Below are 16,538 nucleotides of genomic sequence, written 5' to 3'. Positions count from 1 at the left end.
CCCGGACTGCACTGCAGGGAATGGTTGGCTGGTTGAACGCTGATTGGCTGTTACGTTACGCCTGTCACTCAATGGCCACGTTGTTGAACGCTGGTTGGCTGTCATCACGCGAATGTCACGGGAAAGTTGAAATATTTCAACTCGAGTGAATTTGTCACGCTGCAAATCCTTGTCAGCGCGCTCGCCTGTGCAGGGCGAAAGTGTTGGGCGACAAATCAAAACTTGTCGCAGGTTTTCTCTAGCGAAAAATTCGCCCGAATCGCGTCTCTACGTTGACTTTGAATGGAGTCATGTCGCCCCTTCACATTTGGTGTAAACGCACCCGTTGCTGCCAAAAACGACCATAACTGGACACTATTTTGGAGACATTTTATGAATGAATTACATATTTTGAGTGCTTTATGTACCCATTAATCAAGACTTCCGGTTAACCCGCAACAAGTCGTTTAGTCGCTTTGGATAAAAGCGTCTGCCCTGAATGTAAATGTACGATATGACGTCCACATACCTGTAAGGAGTTGAATAGCGCAAAGGTGACATGGAGCCCCAAATTCCTCGGAGCCACCATCACCCCAACACCGAGAGCCCAGGTGAGCCCGAAGGTGGGGAACAAGATGGCCACGCTTCTTAAGATGACCAGCAGCGTGTTCTTCTCCTCGGAGTGGCTGCTCTCAACGCCGCGGCGCAGCATCTTCGTCAGCACCACGATCAGGATGACAAAGTTGATGAAGACGATGACCCCGGCGGGGATGATGAAGGCCAGCAGGGCGAAGGTGTCTTCCCACCTCAGCCAGCAGCCGTTGTTGTCCCGGATGTACCCCTGGGGAACCTGCGGCGCCGTGGCCGCCTCCGTCACCACGGCGATGACCAGGGGCGCGCCGTAGCCCAGCGAGAAGCCGATGGCCAGCATGGTGGCCTTGGACATGTGGGAGAAGACCATGACCATCCGGTAGAAGAGCAGCAACGCCGACACCAGCATCCAGAAGAAGAGCGCCAGGTAGAAGAGGTGGATGAAGAAGGTGGCCGCGCTGCAGGCCGCCAGGGGCACCATCTCCGTGGGGTCCGTCTCCGAGGTGATGGCGGCGCCGATGATGAACCAGATGTCGGCGATGAGCAGGGACACGGCGATGTTGACCAGCGACACGTGGCGCAGGTAGGAGGTGGTGTTCCCGGTCATGGCCTTCCAGGTGAGCGCCTCGATGATCAGACAGATGACCAGGCTCACGATGGAGATGGCCACGCCGATGTAGGTGATGATGTCCAGGGCCTCCGCGGCTCCCGGCGGGAGGCCCGTGGACATGAGAATGGAGAAGGAGGTCAGGTGGTCGCAGTTGCATTCCACCACGTCGTCCACGTCCGAGACGAAGGTGCATCCCTCGTCGTCCCAGCCGCCCTGAAAGTCGAGCAGCTGGAAGTTCCAGAAGACGCACTGCGGGTCCTCGGTGAGCGAGGTGTTCCGCTTGCGGTAGGACAGCGTCAGGTTGGGCCGCAGCGCCCTGGACCCGTTCAGCTGGATCAGCACCACCGCCGCGTTGATCAGGATCTCCGGCCCGGTGGCGTTGGCGTCCTGGCTGGCGTTGAAGCTGGCGTTGGTGCGGGGGGGCAGGACGTTGCTCAGGGTGGAGAAGGTGATGGTAGTGATGAAGGTGTCGGTGAGGTTGGTGTTCTGGAGATTGATGACCAGGCTGGAGTTGATGTTGGCCATGAAAGGGTCGCTTAACCGGGTTCTGTTCAGCAGGATGCTGGACGTGTTGACGGAGAAGTCGTCCCCGCTCAGGAACTGGGTGATGGTCTCCATGGAGCTCAGGAGCAAGGAGCTGGTGTTGAGGGATCGGTTGGCGTTCAGATCAGCCCACGATTCGACGGTGACGTCGCCAACGATCACATCCACCGTGTTCAGGATGCTCTGCAGAGAGAGGACGTGGGTTGAGCACATGGTTCCTCCTGTGTGCACCCGGAGGGCGTGTCAGTGTGTCAGTGTGTCACTGTGTCAGTGTGTCAGTTTGTCACTGTCTCAGTGTGTCAATGTCTCACTGTGTCAGTGTCTCTGTGTCAGTGTGTCAGTGTGTCACTGTGGGGGGGGGACCCCACTCACCTGCATGGTGTCCTCCTTGATGATCGTGCTCACGTTGCCCACGTTGGTCAGGATGTCAACGATGGCTGAAATGGTGACCGGGGAATCCGTTATTTGGGTTTGATTGTCGCTGACCAAGCCGCTGAGGTTTGCCACGAACGTTGGAACATCACCCTGAATCAAAATCTGAAAAGAGATAAAAGGAAATATCCACAACTTATTAAGATGAAGCATATTGTGTTATATTATTATTGTACAGTGGATAATCTTACCCCCTACCCCCCTCTCTCTTTCTTACGCACTTATTATATGGTGTACATCCTGGCACTTAATGTATGTTGTACATCCTTGCACTTGTGTAGCATCTTATCCTAGCTATCTTTGTTGTATGCAGGGAATGGGTTAGCCTAGCGATTGTTAGTGCTTGGCACTTGTTTTTATTAACTTCCTTACTGTACCGAGTCATACAGCAATATAATGTTTCTCTTTATTCTGACAAATATACTTACTGTAAGTGGCTTTGGATAAAAGCGTCTGCTAAATGCCCCTGTGTACCTCGGACTTGGTCAGGAAGTCGTTGATGTTGGTGAAGATGTAGGTGTTGATGCAGGTGTTGGTCTGGGTCAGCCACACCCCGCTGGCCTGGCACACAGCGAGGCGCTCCCCCTCCAAACCGGGCCCACACCCGGGACGGGACTCGTCCCCCACCCCGCCCTCGCCGTACCGCGTGTTGTTGCAGATGACTGCTACACACGACAAACAAACAAAAGGAGAGTGGACGGCATTTTTATGGGCTGCATTTATACTGCGCGTTCCTAACTAGTGGCCTCTCAAAGCGCTTTACAATTATGCCTAACATTCACCCATTGAATCACATTCAACAGCCAGCTCATCAGGAGCAGTTAGGTTGAGGCGTCTGGCTCGGGGACACCTCGACACTCGGCTAGGAGGAGCCAGGGATCGAACTAGCAACCTTCAGGTTACCAGCCGACTCGCTCTACCTTCTGAGTTTCATGCCACCCAAGAAGCATCCCTCGACTGGTTGTAGAGCTATAACTATAGAACTATACATGTGGCGATAGTAACACTAGTGTGACTTTGAGACATGATGCAGGCAGGATACTTACTATTATGATATCTATAATACTAAGAGCTATAACTTGAAAAGCTATGATTTATACATTTCTGTCAAATGAAATGCGCTCATTTCGGACCAATGAGGGCATCCCTGATGAGTTCGGGGTCAACCACATCGGTGCCCAAAACATCATCATAGCTCCACCACCAGCGGCGAGGCAGGGCTCCAGACTGCGACCAAATGGTCGCATTTTGTGACCAGAATTTGAGAGTGTGCGACCGAACTTTCCATCTGGTTGCGCATGTGCGACCAGTAAATTTGCCCCTTTTTTTTTTTACACGTTAAACACTTTTTTTTTTTTACACTCTTCCCTCTTTACAAATGTAACCTACAGCAGCTTTCAACACGAGTGTTACTATTCTAGACTTAGGGCCCTATTTTAACGGTCTGAAACGCAAGTGGGAAGCGCAAAGCGCAAGTAGCTTTGTGGGCGGTTCTACGGCGCTATCGCTATTTTACAGGCGGATAAATGACGCTTGCGCCGCGGCGCAAGTGTCAAAAGGGTTGGTCTGAAGCAGCCTAATTACCCGTAGGTGTGGTTTGGGCGTAACGTGCAACAAACCAATGAGAGTGCCAGCTCCCATCCCCTTTAAGAGCCATGAGCGCATTTGAATCGGACGAGTTGATATTTTGACAGCGTGTCTGCAGTCTCCGATGAGACAGATGCACATGAATTTCAAACTGCAAATGGCTTAGTTTATTGCCAAATAATATGGCCTAAATCACACATGGAATAAGGGGTTTTCTTCCACAACTTCAGAAATACTGAGTCCTCAAATAAATTTCGGCAAAGAAAACGTATGATAGGCTATAACATATGATATGCGGTAACTGTGGTTCTATTTAATGATATACGCAATACATCAACGTTGTTTCTTATCAGTATTGTATGCTATCCTAATATGCATGTGTCCCCGCGGTAATAGACATTGCCATTGATTGTATTATGCGTTACGTGTTTAGTTTGCCCAAGTGAAGGAGTTCAAGTACCTCGGGGTCTTGTTCGCGAGTGAGGGAACTATGGAGCGTGAGATTGGCCGGAGAATCGGAGCAGCGGGGGCGGTATTGCGTTCGCTTTACCGCACCGTTGTTACGAAAAGAGAGCTGAGCCGCAAGGCAAAGCTCTCGATCTACCGGTCGATCTTCGTTCCTATCCTCACCTATGGTCATGAGGGTTGGGTGATGACCGAAAGGACGAGATCGGTGGCTGGCGTCTCCCTTAGGGATAGGGTGAGAAGCTCAGCCATCCGTGAGGAACTCGGATTAGAGCCGCTGCTCCTTTACTTAAAAAGGAGTCAGCTGAGGTGGTTCGGGCATCTGGTAACGATGCCCACTGGGCGCCTTCCTTGGGAGGTGTTTCAGGCATGTCCAGTGGGGAGGAGACCTCGGGGAAGACCCAGGACTAGGTGGAGAGATTATCTCAACACTGGCTTGGGAACGCCTCGGGATCCCCCCGTCAGAGCTGGTCAATGTGGCCCGGGAAAGGGAAGTCTGGGGCCCCCTGCTTGAGCTGCTCCCCCCGCGACCCGACCCCGGATAAGCGGACGAAGATGAGATGATGATGAGAGTGTTTAGTTTGCGTGTGTTTAAACAGAGCACACACGCGCGCCCGCATTCATTCATTCTTTTTAACACTCACTCGCGGTAAAACAATGTTTTTCACGATCAAATAGGCCAACTCATCAATCCTAAAAGTTATGGGCATGTAGGCCTACACGATGTCTGTGTCAAGAAAATATGTGTTTGCTGTACGGTGTTTGCGGATGCATTGATTTAAAAGTACAACTTATTACCGCTGCATCAGCTGTTCTTTCCCAAATAATTTACCAAGAATGTGCGGCTAGGTAGATGAGAGAAGCAAAGTGTATGCGCGAGGTGCACAAGCAATCCGTATGCATCGCATGCGCATGTATGCTTGCGCCCTTAAAATAGCATCTGAACAGCGCGCCACTGACTTTAAACCAGGTATTTCCTGGTCAGTAGCGCAATGGTATTCAGAGACGGCAAAATACCGTTTGCGCCAGAACACGCCTCCTCCTTCCGCCGAACCGCCCCTTGGGGCGCATGATCAATCCCTAATTTACCGGCGAGTGGCGCTGGTGGGAAAAGAACGCTCTGCGCCAGTTGTAAACTAGCAACGACACATGCGCCAGTGACTAAGTCACTTGCGCCGGATGCAAGATAGGGCCCTTAGTCTCTCTAGGCCTCTCGACCCCTCTGACCTGCTGCTGTGATGATGTTGAGCCGGCTGCTGGCCTGGAAGCCGGGGATGCCTATGACGCGGCAGATGTTGGTAACCGTGGTGGGCGTGCAGTCGAACCTGTAGTCATATTGCACACAGTTGTTTCCCTGCTCCACGCTCTCCTGCACTGTTCCTGGTGGACAAAGGGCGGGAACATTCACATCCTGTGTGTTCCTATTTTTTTACTTTTTATGATACAAAACTTCATGTACATAAAAGCTTTTTCTGAAGCTAGGACGTTACCTGATGGTAGGACTGTAGTAAATAATACATTTCCTACTGAGAATGTGTTGTGAGTGCTGTAGTTCAAAGTGAGCCTGAGAAAATGTTTATGTAAAGCCGCATAGTTTAAGACGTAAAGAGTTCAAAAGTCAAGTCAACAAAGTAAACATGCACACCATTTTTAAAATTTAAAATGGTTAAACAAGTTAAACAAATAGCTGAAGTGATGAAGTTTGAAAACATTTGTGATAAAATGTAAATCATTTTATTTAAAAAAGTATACATATTTAAAATCTGTTTATATAAATATTTGAATATCAAATTGTGTTGATTTGTTAAGTGTTTGAATGAAGGTTAAAGGCTTCCATCATAAAAAATAATATTTCAAAAGTAGAATATCTTAAAGAGTTAGAAATATTTAAAACATCTGAATAGTAGCGCGCGATTCCAAACTAATATGAACATTTAAAAAGTGGAATGGTAGTCTCTAGGGTGGAAAAATTGTGGAAGGAGTAGGGCCCCAAATAGTTGAGCGCTGCTTGCAGCACTCACCACATTAACTGGGATGTCCTTGGAGCTGTGACTGTAGGGTGGTGCTTACCTGGTGTCACACCGACCCACTGGGGCCTGTAGGGCGGCTGGACACAGCATCTCCGCGGCGTATCTGTATTGCCGCCGCCCCTACAGACGGCGTTGCTCTCTCTGTTGACCAGGAGGACGGGAGCTGCCAGGAGGGTCGTCGTGGTGAAGCGCCCACGCTGGATGAACCTCAGAGCTCCGCTCACCAGCGTGCAGGTGAATGCACCTGAGACCAACCAATGACAAGAGGCACAGAGGCGGACGTGACCACTCAACACATGGGCCATGCTGACGGCGTGGAGGTGAGTGCTGGGGGCCCGGGGACTCACCCCTGTCCGAGGGGATCAGGTTGCTGATGGTCAGCCTGGAGCCTGTGGCGTTACTGATTATCTGGAAGCGGCCTCGGTTCTGGACGGGATTGGTGTCCAGAGTCCAGGAGACGCCGGTCACGACCCCGATGCCCGCCTGGGGAGGCGGGGGTCCACAGGTCAGTGTCCGGGCCTGGCCCGTGTACACCGGGCTGGGGAAGGTGATGGGGTCAGGGCCTGTCAGGGGAGGGCAGAGTGGAGGCGTTCACAAACATGAATATCACAGGATTATGTGCAGGGGCATCTATCATACGAGTACAAGTATCTATCGTACGAGTACAAGTATCTATCGTACGAGTACAAGTATCTATCGTACGAGTACAAGTATCTATCGTACGAGTACAAGTATCTATCGTACGAGTACAAGTATCTATCGTACGAGTACAATAATCTATCGTATCTATCGTACGAGTACAAGTATCTATCGTACGAGTACAAGTATCTATCGTACGAGTACAAGTATCTATCGTACGAGTACAAGTATCTATCGTACGAGTACAAGTATCTATCGTATCTATCGTACAAGTATCTATCGTACGAGTACAAGTATCTATCGTATCTATCGTACGAGTACAAGTATCTATCGTACGAGTACAAGTATCTATCGTACGAGTACAAGTATCTATCGTACGAGTACAAGTATCTATCGTACGAGTACAAGTATCTATCGTACGAGTACAAGTATCTATCGTACTAGTACAAGTATCTATCGTACGAGTATAAGTTTCTATCACACGAGTATAAGTTTCTATCACACGAGTATAAGTATCTATCACACGAGTTTAAGTATCTATCATACGAGTATAAGTATCATGAGTATCAGTATCATATGAGTATAAGTATCATGAGTATGAGTATACGTATCTATCATATAGTATTATCCTCATATGATACTTAAACTCATCTGATAGATACTTATACTCCTATGATAGATACTAATACTATAAACATCTATCATAGGTTTATAAATATCATACCAGTATAAGTATCATGAGTATAAGTATCAATCATATGAGTATAAGTGTCATATGAGTATAAATATCTTAGGAAAATAAATATAGGAGTATAAGGATCATATGAGTATAAGTATGTAATATATGGGTATCATTATCATTTGAGTATAAGTATCATATGAGTAATTATCATGAGTATAATTATCATATAAGTAACTATAATATGAGTATCAGTATCATATGAGTATAAGTATCATATGAGTATAAGTACCATATTAGTATAACTATCTATAATATAAGTATCATGAGTATAAGGGCCCTATCTTGCATCCGGCATAATCGACTTAATCACTGGCGCATGTGTCGTTGCTAGTTTGCAACTGGCGCAGAGCGTTCCTTTCCCTCCTGCGCCACGTGTCTGTAAATTAGGGACTGATCTTGCGCCCCAAGGGGCGGTTTGGCAAAAGGGGGAGGCGTGTTCTGGCGCAAACGTTCCCTGGTGCTATTTTACAGGTTCAGAAACCACTTGCGCCACAAACCAGGAAATACCTGGTTTAAAGTCAGTGGCGCGTTGTTCAGATGCTATTTTAAGGGCGCATGCATAATGTTGCTTGTGCACCTCGCGCATACACTCCTCTCATCTACCTAGCCACACATTCTTGGTAAATTATTTTGGAAAGTACAGCTGATACAGCGGTAATAAGTTGTACTTTTAAATCAATGCATCTGTAAACACGTACAGTAAACACATATTTTCTTGACACAGACATCGTGTACATGCCCATAACTTTTAGGATTGATGAGTATTTGATCGTGAGAAAACAAAAGAATGAATGAATGCGGGCGCGAGTGTGTGCGTCCATCTGTTTAAACACACGCAAACTAAACACGTAACGCATAATACAGTCCATAGCAATGTATATTAACGGCGGGACACATGCATATTGGGAACACAAGTCGACAACAATAATGCATACAATACTGATACACGATGTTTATAATGTATTGCGTATATATCATTAAATAGAACCACAGTTACAGCATATCATATATGTTATATCATATAAGTTTTCTTTGCCGAAATTTATTTGAGGACTCAGTATTTCTGAAGTTGTGGAATAAAACCTTATTCCATGCGTGAATTTGGCCTTATTATTTGGCCATAAAATGAGCCATTTGAAGTTTGAAATTCAAAACAAATTCAGGTCAGCTTAGCTCAGGAGGTAGAGCAGTTGTCTTATAACTGAAAGGTTGCTAGTTCGATCCCCAGCTCCTCCTAGCTAGAGTGTTGATGTGTCCCTGAGCAAGACACTTAACTGCTCCTGACGAGCTGGCGGTCCCCTTGCATGGTTGACTCTGCCGTCGGTCTGTCAATGTGTGTATTAACGGATGTAAGTCGCTTTGGATAAAAGCGACTATGCCCTAATTGTTATTGTAATGTGCATCTGTCTCATGGGAGACTGCAGACGCGCTGTCAAAATATCAACTCGTCAGATTCAAATGGGCTCATGGCTCTTATAGGGGATGGGAGCTGGCACTCTCATTGTTTTATTGCACGTTACGCCCAAAACACACCTACGGGTAATTAGTCTACTTCAGACCAACCCTTTTTAGATTTGCGCCGGGCGCAAAAGTCATTTTTCGCGCCGGTAAACTAGCGACATCGCCATAGAACCCCCCACAAAGCTACTTTCGCTTGGCGCTTCTCACTTGCGTTTCAGACTGTTAAAATAGGGCCCTTAGTATCATATGAGTATAAGTATCTATAATATGAGTATCAGTATCATATGAGTGTAAGTATCTATAATAAGAGTATAAGTATCTATAATAAGAGTATCAGTATCATATGAGTATAACTATATATAATATTAGTATCAGTATCATATGAGTATATGTATCTATAATATGAGTATCAGTATCATTTGAGTATAAGTATCTATAATATGAGTATCAGTATCAGATGAGTATCACTATCTATAATATGAGTATCAGTATCATATGAGTATCAGTATCTATCATATGAGTATAAGTATCATATGAGTATCAGTATCTATCATATGAGTATAAGTATCATATGAGTATAAGTATCTATAATATGAGTATCAGTACCATATGAGTATCATATGAGTATAAGTATCATATGAGTATTTATACTCATATGATACTTATACTCATGATACTGATAGTCATATTATAGATACTTATGCTCATATGATACTGATACTCATAAGATACTTATAAGTATCATATGAGTATCAGTATCTATAATATGAGTATAAGTATCATATGAGTATAAGTATCTATAATAAGAGTATCAGTATCATATGAGTATAAGTATCATATGAGTATAAGTATCTATAATCAGAGTATCAGTATCATATGAGTATCAGTATCTATAATCAGAGTATCAGTATCATATGAGTATGAGTATCTATAATCAGAGTATCAGTATCATATGAGTATGAGTATCTATAATCAGAGTATCAGTATCATATGAGTATCAGTATCTATAATCAGAGTATCAGTATCATATGAGTATCAGTATCTATAATCAGAGTATCAGTATCATATGAGTATCAGTATCTATAATCAGAGTATCAGTATCATATGAGTATCAGTATCTATAATCAGAGTATCAGTATCATATGAGTATGAGTATCTATAATCAGAGTATCAGTATCATATGAGTATCAGTATCTATAATCAGAGTATCAGTATCATATGAGTATCAGTATCTATAATCAGAGTATCAGTATCTATAATATGAGTATCAGTATCTATAATCAGAGTATCAGTATCATATGAGTATGAGTATCTATAATCAGAGTATCAGTATCATATGAGTATCAGTATCTATAATCAGAGTATCAGTATCATATGAGTATCAGTATCTATAATCAGAGTATCATATGAGTATCAGTATCATGAGTATGAGTCTCCATCCTCTCTTTGACTGACTGATGAAGGGTTCGGTGGTTAAGCCCAGCACCGCGGCGATGGGCTCAAAGCTCTGCGTCAGGTTGAGGTTGGCGGCCGTCAGCTCTCCATCAACCACCTCGGTCGTCCTGATAGTGAAGTCGACGACGACACTTCCCGCGCTGGCAAACAGAACAGTCCGTTAGCATCCAGCCCCATCATGTAGGATGTAATTTACGATCTGAATATATATATATATATATATATATATATATATATATATACAGTATATATATATATAAGTGCTGTCAGTTAAACACGTTATTAACGGCGCTAACGCAAACCAATTTTAACGGCGTTAATCTTTTTATCGCACGTTTTTTCTTTTATTTATTTTTTCTTCTTTGGCTCAAAACAAAGAAGCAGTAGCCTGACTGCTATGTTCAAGGCAGTATGTTTGTATGTTCATCGTTTAATTGCACTATAGGCTTTTTTTTTGTATCGTCCTGTTTTGATCAGTATAGGCAAGGCAAGGCAACTTTATTTATATAGCACTTTTCATACACAAGGCAGACTCAATGTGCTTCACATATAAACATTGTCATACAATAAAATAAAATAATAGATAAGTAAAAGAAAACATATGCAAGAAATTAGTAAAATAGAAAGTGCAATGTATTTAAGAGAAAATTAAATTGAAAGTTAAAAAGGCTTTTTAGTAAGTAAAATTGAAAGTGCAATGTATTTAAGATCAGATCAACAGTCTCTCTGGAACCCAAGTCGGGACTACAACCCGACCTGAAGGACAATATTCTAGGACTCTAACCCAGCTTCTAGGACTCTAGCCCAGACCAAAGGCCTTATTCAACAAAACTCAGGACTAACCCTTATACAAACTCAGGACTCTAACCCTTACAAACTCAGGACTCTAACCCTTATACAACCTTTCTCTCTGGTATCAGATCATGTATTTTTCTGGTAAAAATAGAAAATAAAGGGAAAGTTAAAAAGGCATTTTAGTAAAATAAAGGTAAAGTATTTAAGATTTATGCAGATTTTGTAACTGATTTGATGTGACTTTCGAAATGTAAATCAGAATCCATGATAACCCCTGGATTTCTGGCTTTGATTGAGGTTTTCAGGGACAGAGAGTGAAGGTGTTGGGTTACTTTAAGCCTTTCCGTTTTAGCACTAAATACCATTATCTCTGTTTTATCCTCATTTAGCTGAAGGAAATTTCGGCACATCCAGTCTTTCACTTGCTCAATGCACTGGCACAGCAGATCTATGGGCCGATAGTCATTTGGTGATAGCGATACATCGATTTGCGTGTCATCAGAATAGCAATGATGGTCAATATTATTATTATGCGTGATTTGCCCTAGTGGGAGCATGTAGATGTTGAATAAAGAGGGTCCTAAGATCGAACCTTGTGGGACTCCACACATCACGTTGGTTGATTCTGATACAAAGTCGCCAATGGAAACAAAGTAGTTCCTATTTTGTAGGTAGGATCTGAACCAATTTAAGACAGTGCCTGAAAGCCCCACCCAGTTTTCTAACCTGTCCAAAAGTATTGTATGGTCTACAATGTTGCCAATGTTGTTATCAATAAAATGACATTTGCACAAGGCAAGCCGATGCACTTCTCCATGTTGATAAGAGCATTAAAATGATAAAAATTAATGGGCAAAAGAAATCAAGGGATATTTAGCATAGAATTTTTTTTTAGTTAACTATGACATTAATGCGATTAATCGCAATTAAATATTTGAATCGCTTGACAGCACTTATGTATATATATATACTATAATACCTATGAAAATGGTATTGATATGGTTATGCATGATATAATAACATGGTACCTGAATCCTCGCACATTAATCGACCTGAATCCTGTGAGCGATTGATAGTTTGCCTCCAGCTGTGAGAGAAGCAGACTGTGAGTTCAGGTCTGTCACGTCTACAGAACAGAATGTGGCCGAACATAGACCCACCACTGGCTGTACTCTTTCTCTCAGGGCTATGAACTGGCTGCTCGTTGGATTACTCAGTTCCGGAGTGAAGGTCAGGTCTAGGGTCATTAACATGACCACCTCGATCTCATCTGAAAGGCACAAGAGAACACGCGTTATATCCTTCACATGATTGCAGTGATTGTCATCTATCACATCCTCCGTCCTCCATCATCATCTTTGACCTACTTTGGCTCATCTACAACATCTTTCTGTTGCTACCACAACCGTTTAACCAATGCCTCGTGTGTGAATCTGAGCTTGTGATACTTTAGTAATTAATAATGAAATGTTTCCTCCAGATTCTCACACTACAAAGCTAGTCGTGCATCCGGTTTGGATTTGAGTTAACCACCTTCTCAGTCTTACCTGGTGGAGGAGAGGTGGTGGTGGTGGGTGGAGGAGAGGTGGTGGAGGTGGGTGGAGGAGAGGGGGTGGAGGTGGGTGGAGGAGAGGAGATGGAGGTGGGTGGAGGAGAGGGGATGGAGGAGGGTGGAGGAGAGGTGGTGGAGGTGGGTGGAGGAGAGGTGGTGGAGGTGGGTGGAGGAGAGGGGGTGGAGGTGGGTGGAGGAGAGGGGGTGGAGGTGGGTGGAGGTGAGGTGGTGGAGGTGGTTGGTGGAGAGGTGGTGGAGGTGGGTGGAGGAGAGGTGGGTGGAGGAGAGGTGGTGGAGGTGGTTGGAGGAGAGAGGGTGGAGGTGGGTGGAGGAGAGGGGGTGGAGGTGGTTGGAGGAGAGGTGGTGGAGGTGGGTGGAGGAGAGGGGGTGGAGGTGGGTGGAGGAGAGGTGGTGGAGGCAGGAGGAGCGGTGGAGGAGGTGGGTGGAGGAGAGGTGGTGGAGGTGGTTGGGGGAGAGGTGGTGGAGGTGGGTGGAGGAGAGGGGGTGGAGGTGGGTGGAGGAGAGGTGGTGGAGGTGGGTGGAGGAGAGGTGGTGGAGGTGGTTGGAGGAGAGATGGTGGTCGTGGGTGGAGGAGAGGGGGTGGAGGTGGGTGGAGGAGAGGTGGTGGAGGTGGTTTGAGGAGAGGGGGTGGAGGTGGGTGGAGGAGAGGGGGTGGAGGTGGGTGGAGGAGAGGTGGTGGAGGTGGGTGGAGGAGAGGTGGTGGAGGTGGTTGGAGGAGAGGGGGTGGAGGTGGGTGGAGGAGAGGTGGTGGAGGTGGGTGGAGGAGAGGTAGTGGAGGTGGTTGGAGGAGAGGGGGTGGAGGTGGGTGGAGGAGAGGTGGTGGAGGTGTTTGGAGTGGAGGTGGGTGGAGGAGAGGGGGTGGAGGTGGGTGGAGGAGAGGGGGTGGAGGTGGGTGGAGGAGAGGGGGTGGAGGTGGGTGGAGGAGAGGGGGTGGTGGAGGCAGGAGGAGCGGTGGAGGAGGTGGGTGGAGGAGAGGTGGGTGGAGGAGAGGGGGTGGTGGAGGCAGGAGGAGCGGTGGAGGAGGTGGGTGGAGGAGAGGTGGTGGAGGTGGTTGGAGGAGAGATGGTGGTCGTGGGTGGAGGAGAGGGGGTGGAGGTGGTGGGAGGAGAGGGGGTGGAGGTGGGTGGAGGAGAGGGGGTGGAGGTGGGTGGAGGAGAGGGGGTGGAGGTGGGTGGAGGAGAGGTGGTGGAGGTGGTTGGAGGAGAGGGGGTGGAGGTGGGTGGAGGAGAGGGGGTGGAGGTTGCTGGAGGAGTGGTTGTGGGTGGTGGCAATGAGGTGGGTGGAGGAGAGGTTGCGGAGGTGGAGGATATGGGTGGAGGAGAGGGGTTGGAGGTGGGAGGAGAAGGGGTGGAGGTGGGTGGAGGAGAGGGGGTGGAGGTGGTTGGAGGAGAGGGGGTGGAGGTGGGTGGAGGAGAGGAGGTGGAGGAGATGGGTGGAGGAGAGGGGTTGGAGGTGGGTGGAGGAGAGGGGGTGGAGGTGGGTGGAGGAGAGGGGGTGGAGGAGGGTGGAGGAGAGGGGTTGGAGGTGGGTGGAGGAGAGGGGGTGGAGGAGGGTGGAGGGGAGGGGGTGGAGGTGGGTGGAGGAGAGGGGGTGGAGGTGGGTGGAGGAGAGGGGGGTAAAGGACAAAAAGTGCGATCTGTTTTGGAAAAAAGTGAAAATGATAAGTATTTGTTTTTAGTAAAGAATGCACTTTGAATTGTTGGGAGGGGAATTGTTGAGCTATTAGAACGTACTGAGTGGGATTGGTTGGGAGAGCTGGCAGTATTCTTCATCAGGAGGAAGGGCATTGATGCATCCACACGTCTCATCAGTGATGTTGTCACATGACCCATGCAGAAGACACTTGTCACATGGCCAGCGATACGGATCCTCACATGTGCATTGGAACCCAGCCCCGAATGGAGAGCAAACTGAGGACAGAAAAACACAAAGTTTTCAAATTCAAAGGGATACATTTTGTGATGGAAAACAATCAGTCTATCCAGGAATGTACAGTTATTCAAAACGAAAAATTAACCAAACTATGTCGTTCAGCTGGAGCTTCCATATATATCTATTCAAAGCAACCTTTTAGCCAATTTGACAGATTGTCTAACTTTCTCATGGATTTTTCCGAACATTTCACTTCTCCATGCTCAATTTCACGTCTATTTACATATTCACTTACATGTTTATGGAGTTTAGGAATAATAATAATAATAATAATATCTTTATTTTATATTGCGCTTTTCAGATACCCAAAGTCGCAGATTACAAAGTCATAGAGGGGGGGGGGGGGGGGTATTACAGACAGGGGGGACAACACAAGCATACACAGCACAGGCAGAAAAAAAAAAAACAGAGTTATTGAGATATAACAGGGGGTAGAAGTGTAGGCAGTTGGGTAATGGTGGCTAGGGATAGGGAAGATCATAGGCTTGGGTGAAGAGGTATGTTTTGAGGCGGGACTTGAATGTTGTGAGTGAGGGAGAGTGGCGAACAGATTGGGGGAGGGAATTCCAGAGTCGGGGTGCTGTGCGAGAGAATGCTCTGTCGCCAAAAGTTTTTAATCGGGATGTTGGTGTAGTCAGGGTGAGAGTGGAGGAGGAGCGGGTGGCTCGGGAGGGGCGGTGGGGGAGGAGGAGGTCAGACAGGTAGGGGGGGCTAGGTGGTGAAGAGCTTTGAAGGTGAGGAGGAGTATTTTGAAGTTGATGCGCTGCTTGATGGGGAGCCAGTGGAGAGAGTGGAGAACGGGAGTGATGTGTTCACGGGACCAGGTGTGGGTGAGGAGGCGGGCAGCAGAGTTTTGGACCATTTGGAGTCTATGGAGGGAATGGGAGGAGATGCCAGTAAGGAGGGAGTTGCAGTAGTCGAGGCGAGAGGAGATGAAGGCATGGATGAGGGATTCAGCAGCAGGGGGGGGGAGGCAGTGTCTGATTTTGGCGATGCGGCGGAGGTGGAAATATGAGGTCTTGACGATGTGGCTGACATGGGGAGTGAAGGTAAGGGTGGGGTCCATGATGACACCGAGATTGCGTACCAGGGTGGAGGGGGTGATGGTTGAGGAGTCGATGGGGAGTGAAATGGGACCAGTTTTATTGAGAGTGGATTTGGTGCCAATGAGGAGGAGCTCAGTTTTGTCACTGTTCAGTTTGAGGAAGTTGTGAGTTAGCCAAGTTTTTATTGTGGAGATGCAAGTTTTGATGTGGGTGAGAGGAGGATTTTGGGGGGATTTGGTGGTGACGTATATCTGGGTGTCATCGGCGTAGCAGTGGAAGTCCAGGGTGAGTTGGCGGAGGATGTGACAAAGGGGGAAGAGGTAGCAGATGAAGAGGAGGGGGCCGAGGACTGATCCCTGGGGGACCCCCTGCGTAACTGGGGAGAGGGTGGATGAGTGACCGGAGAGGGAGATGAACTGTTGCCTGTTTGTGAGGTATGATGTGAGCCAGTCAAGTGCAGAGCCCTCAACACCCAGTTGGTGCAGCCTTTGTAGGAGGATGGAATGGTTTATAGTGTCAAAGGCTGCGCTGAGGTCTAGTAGTAACAGGATGTTGAGGGCACCGGAGTCTGCAGAGGTGAGGAGATCATTGAGTACTTTGACCAGGGCTGTTTCGGTGCTGTGAAGTGGACGGAAACCAGATTGGAGGGGTTCGTAGA

General features: G+C 47.0%; 1 protein-coding gene across 1 annotated transcript in view; it reads right to left on the bottom strand.

Moving 5' to 3' along the window:
* LOC115534838 (mucin-2-like) overlaps positions 1-16,538 on the bottom strand; it is a 41,739-nt gene that overhangs the window by 5,895 nt on the left and 19,306 nt on the right. The window contains exons 27-38 of the mRNA XM_030346118.1: positions 14,636-14,812; positions 14,414-14,538; positions 12,877-12,916; positions 12,490-12,599; positions 12,358-12,416; positions 10,535-10,674; positions 6,585-6,800; positions 6,278-6,481; positions 5,435-5,587; positions 2,630-2,820; positions 2,096-2,260; positions 509-1,906 (exon numbers count right to left, since the gene is read on the bottom strand). Of these exons, the coding sequence (XP_030201978.1) occupies positions 509-1,906; positions 2,096-2,260; positions 2,630-2,820; positions 5,435-5,587; positions 6,278-6,481; positions 6,585-6,800; positions 10,535-10,674; positions 12,358-12,416; positions 12,490-12,599; positions 12,877-12,916; positions 14,414-14,538; positions 14,636-14,812 (2,978 nt within the window). The remainder of the gene's footprint in view (positions 1-508; positions 1,907-2,095; positions 2,261-2,629; positions 2,821-5,434; positions 5,588-6,277; positions 6,482-6,584; positions 6,801-10,534; positions 10,675-12,357; positions 12,417-12,489; positions 12,600-12,876; positions 12,917-14,413; positions 14,539-14,635; positions 14,813-16,538) is intronic.

Source organism: Gadus morhua, chromosome 21, assembly GCF_902167405.1.
Source record: "Gadus morhua chromosome 21, gadMor3.0, whole genome shotgun sequence".
NCBI lineage: Eukaryota > Metazoa > Chordata > Actinopteri > Gadiformes > Gadidae > Gadus > Gadus morhua.
The sequence above is the reverse complement of the archived record's forward strand: the minus strand, read 5'-3'. Positions and strand labels throughout refer to the sequence as shown.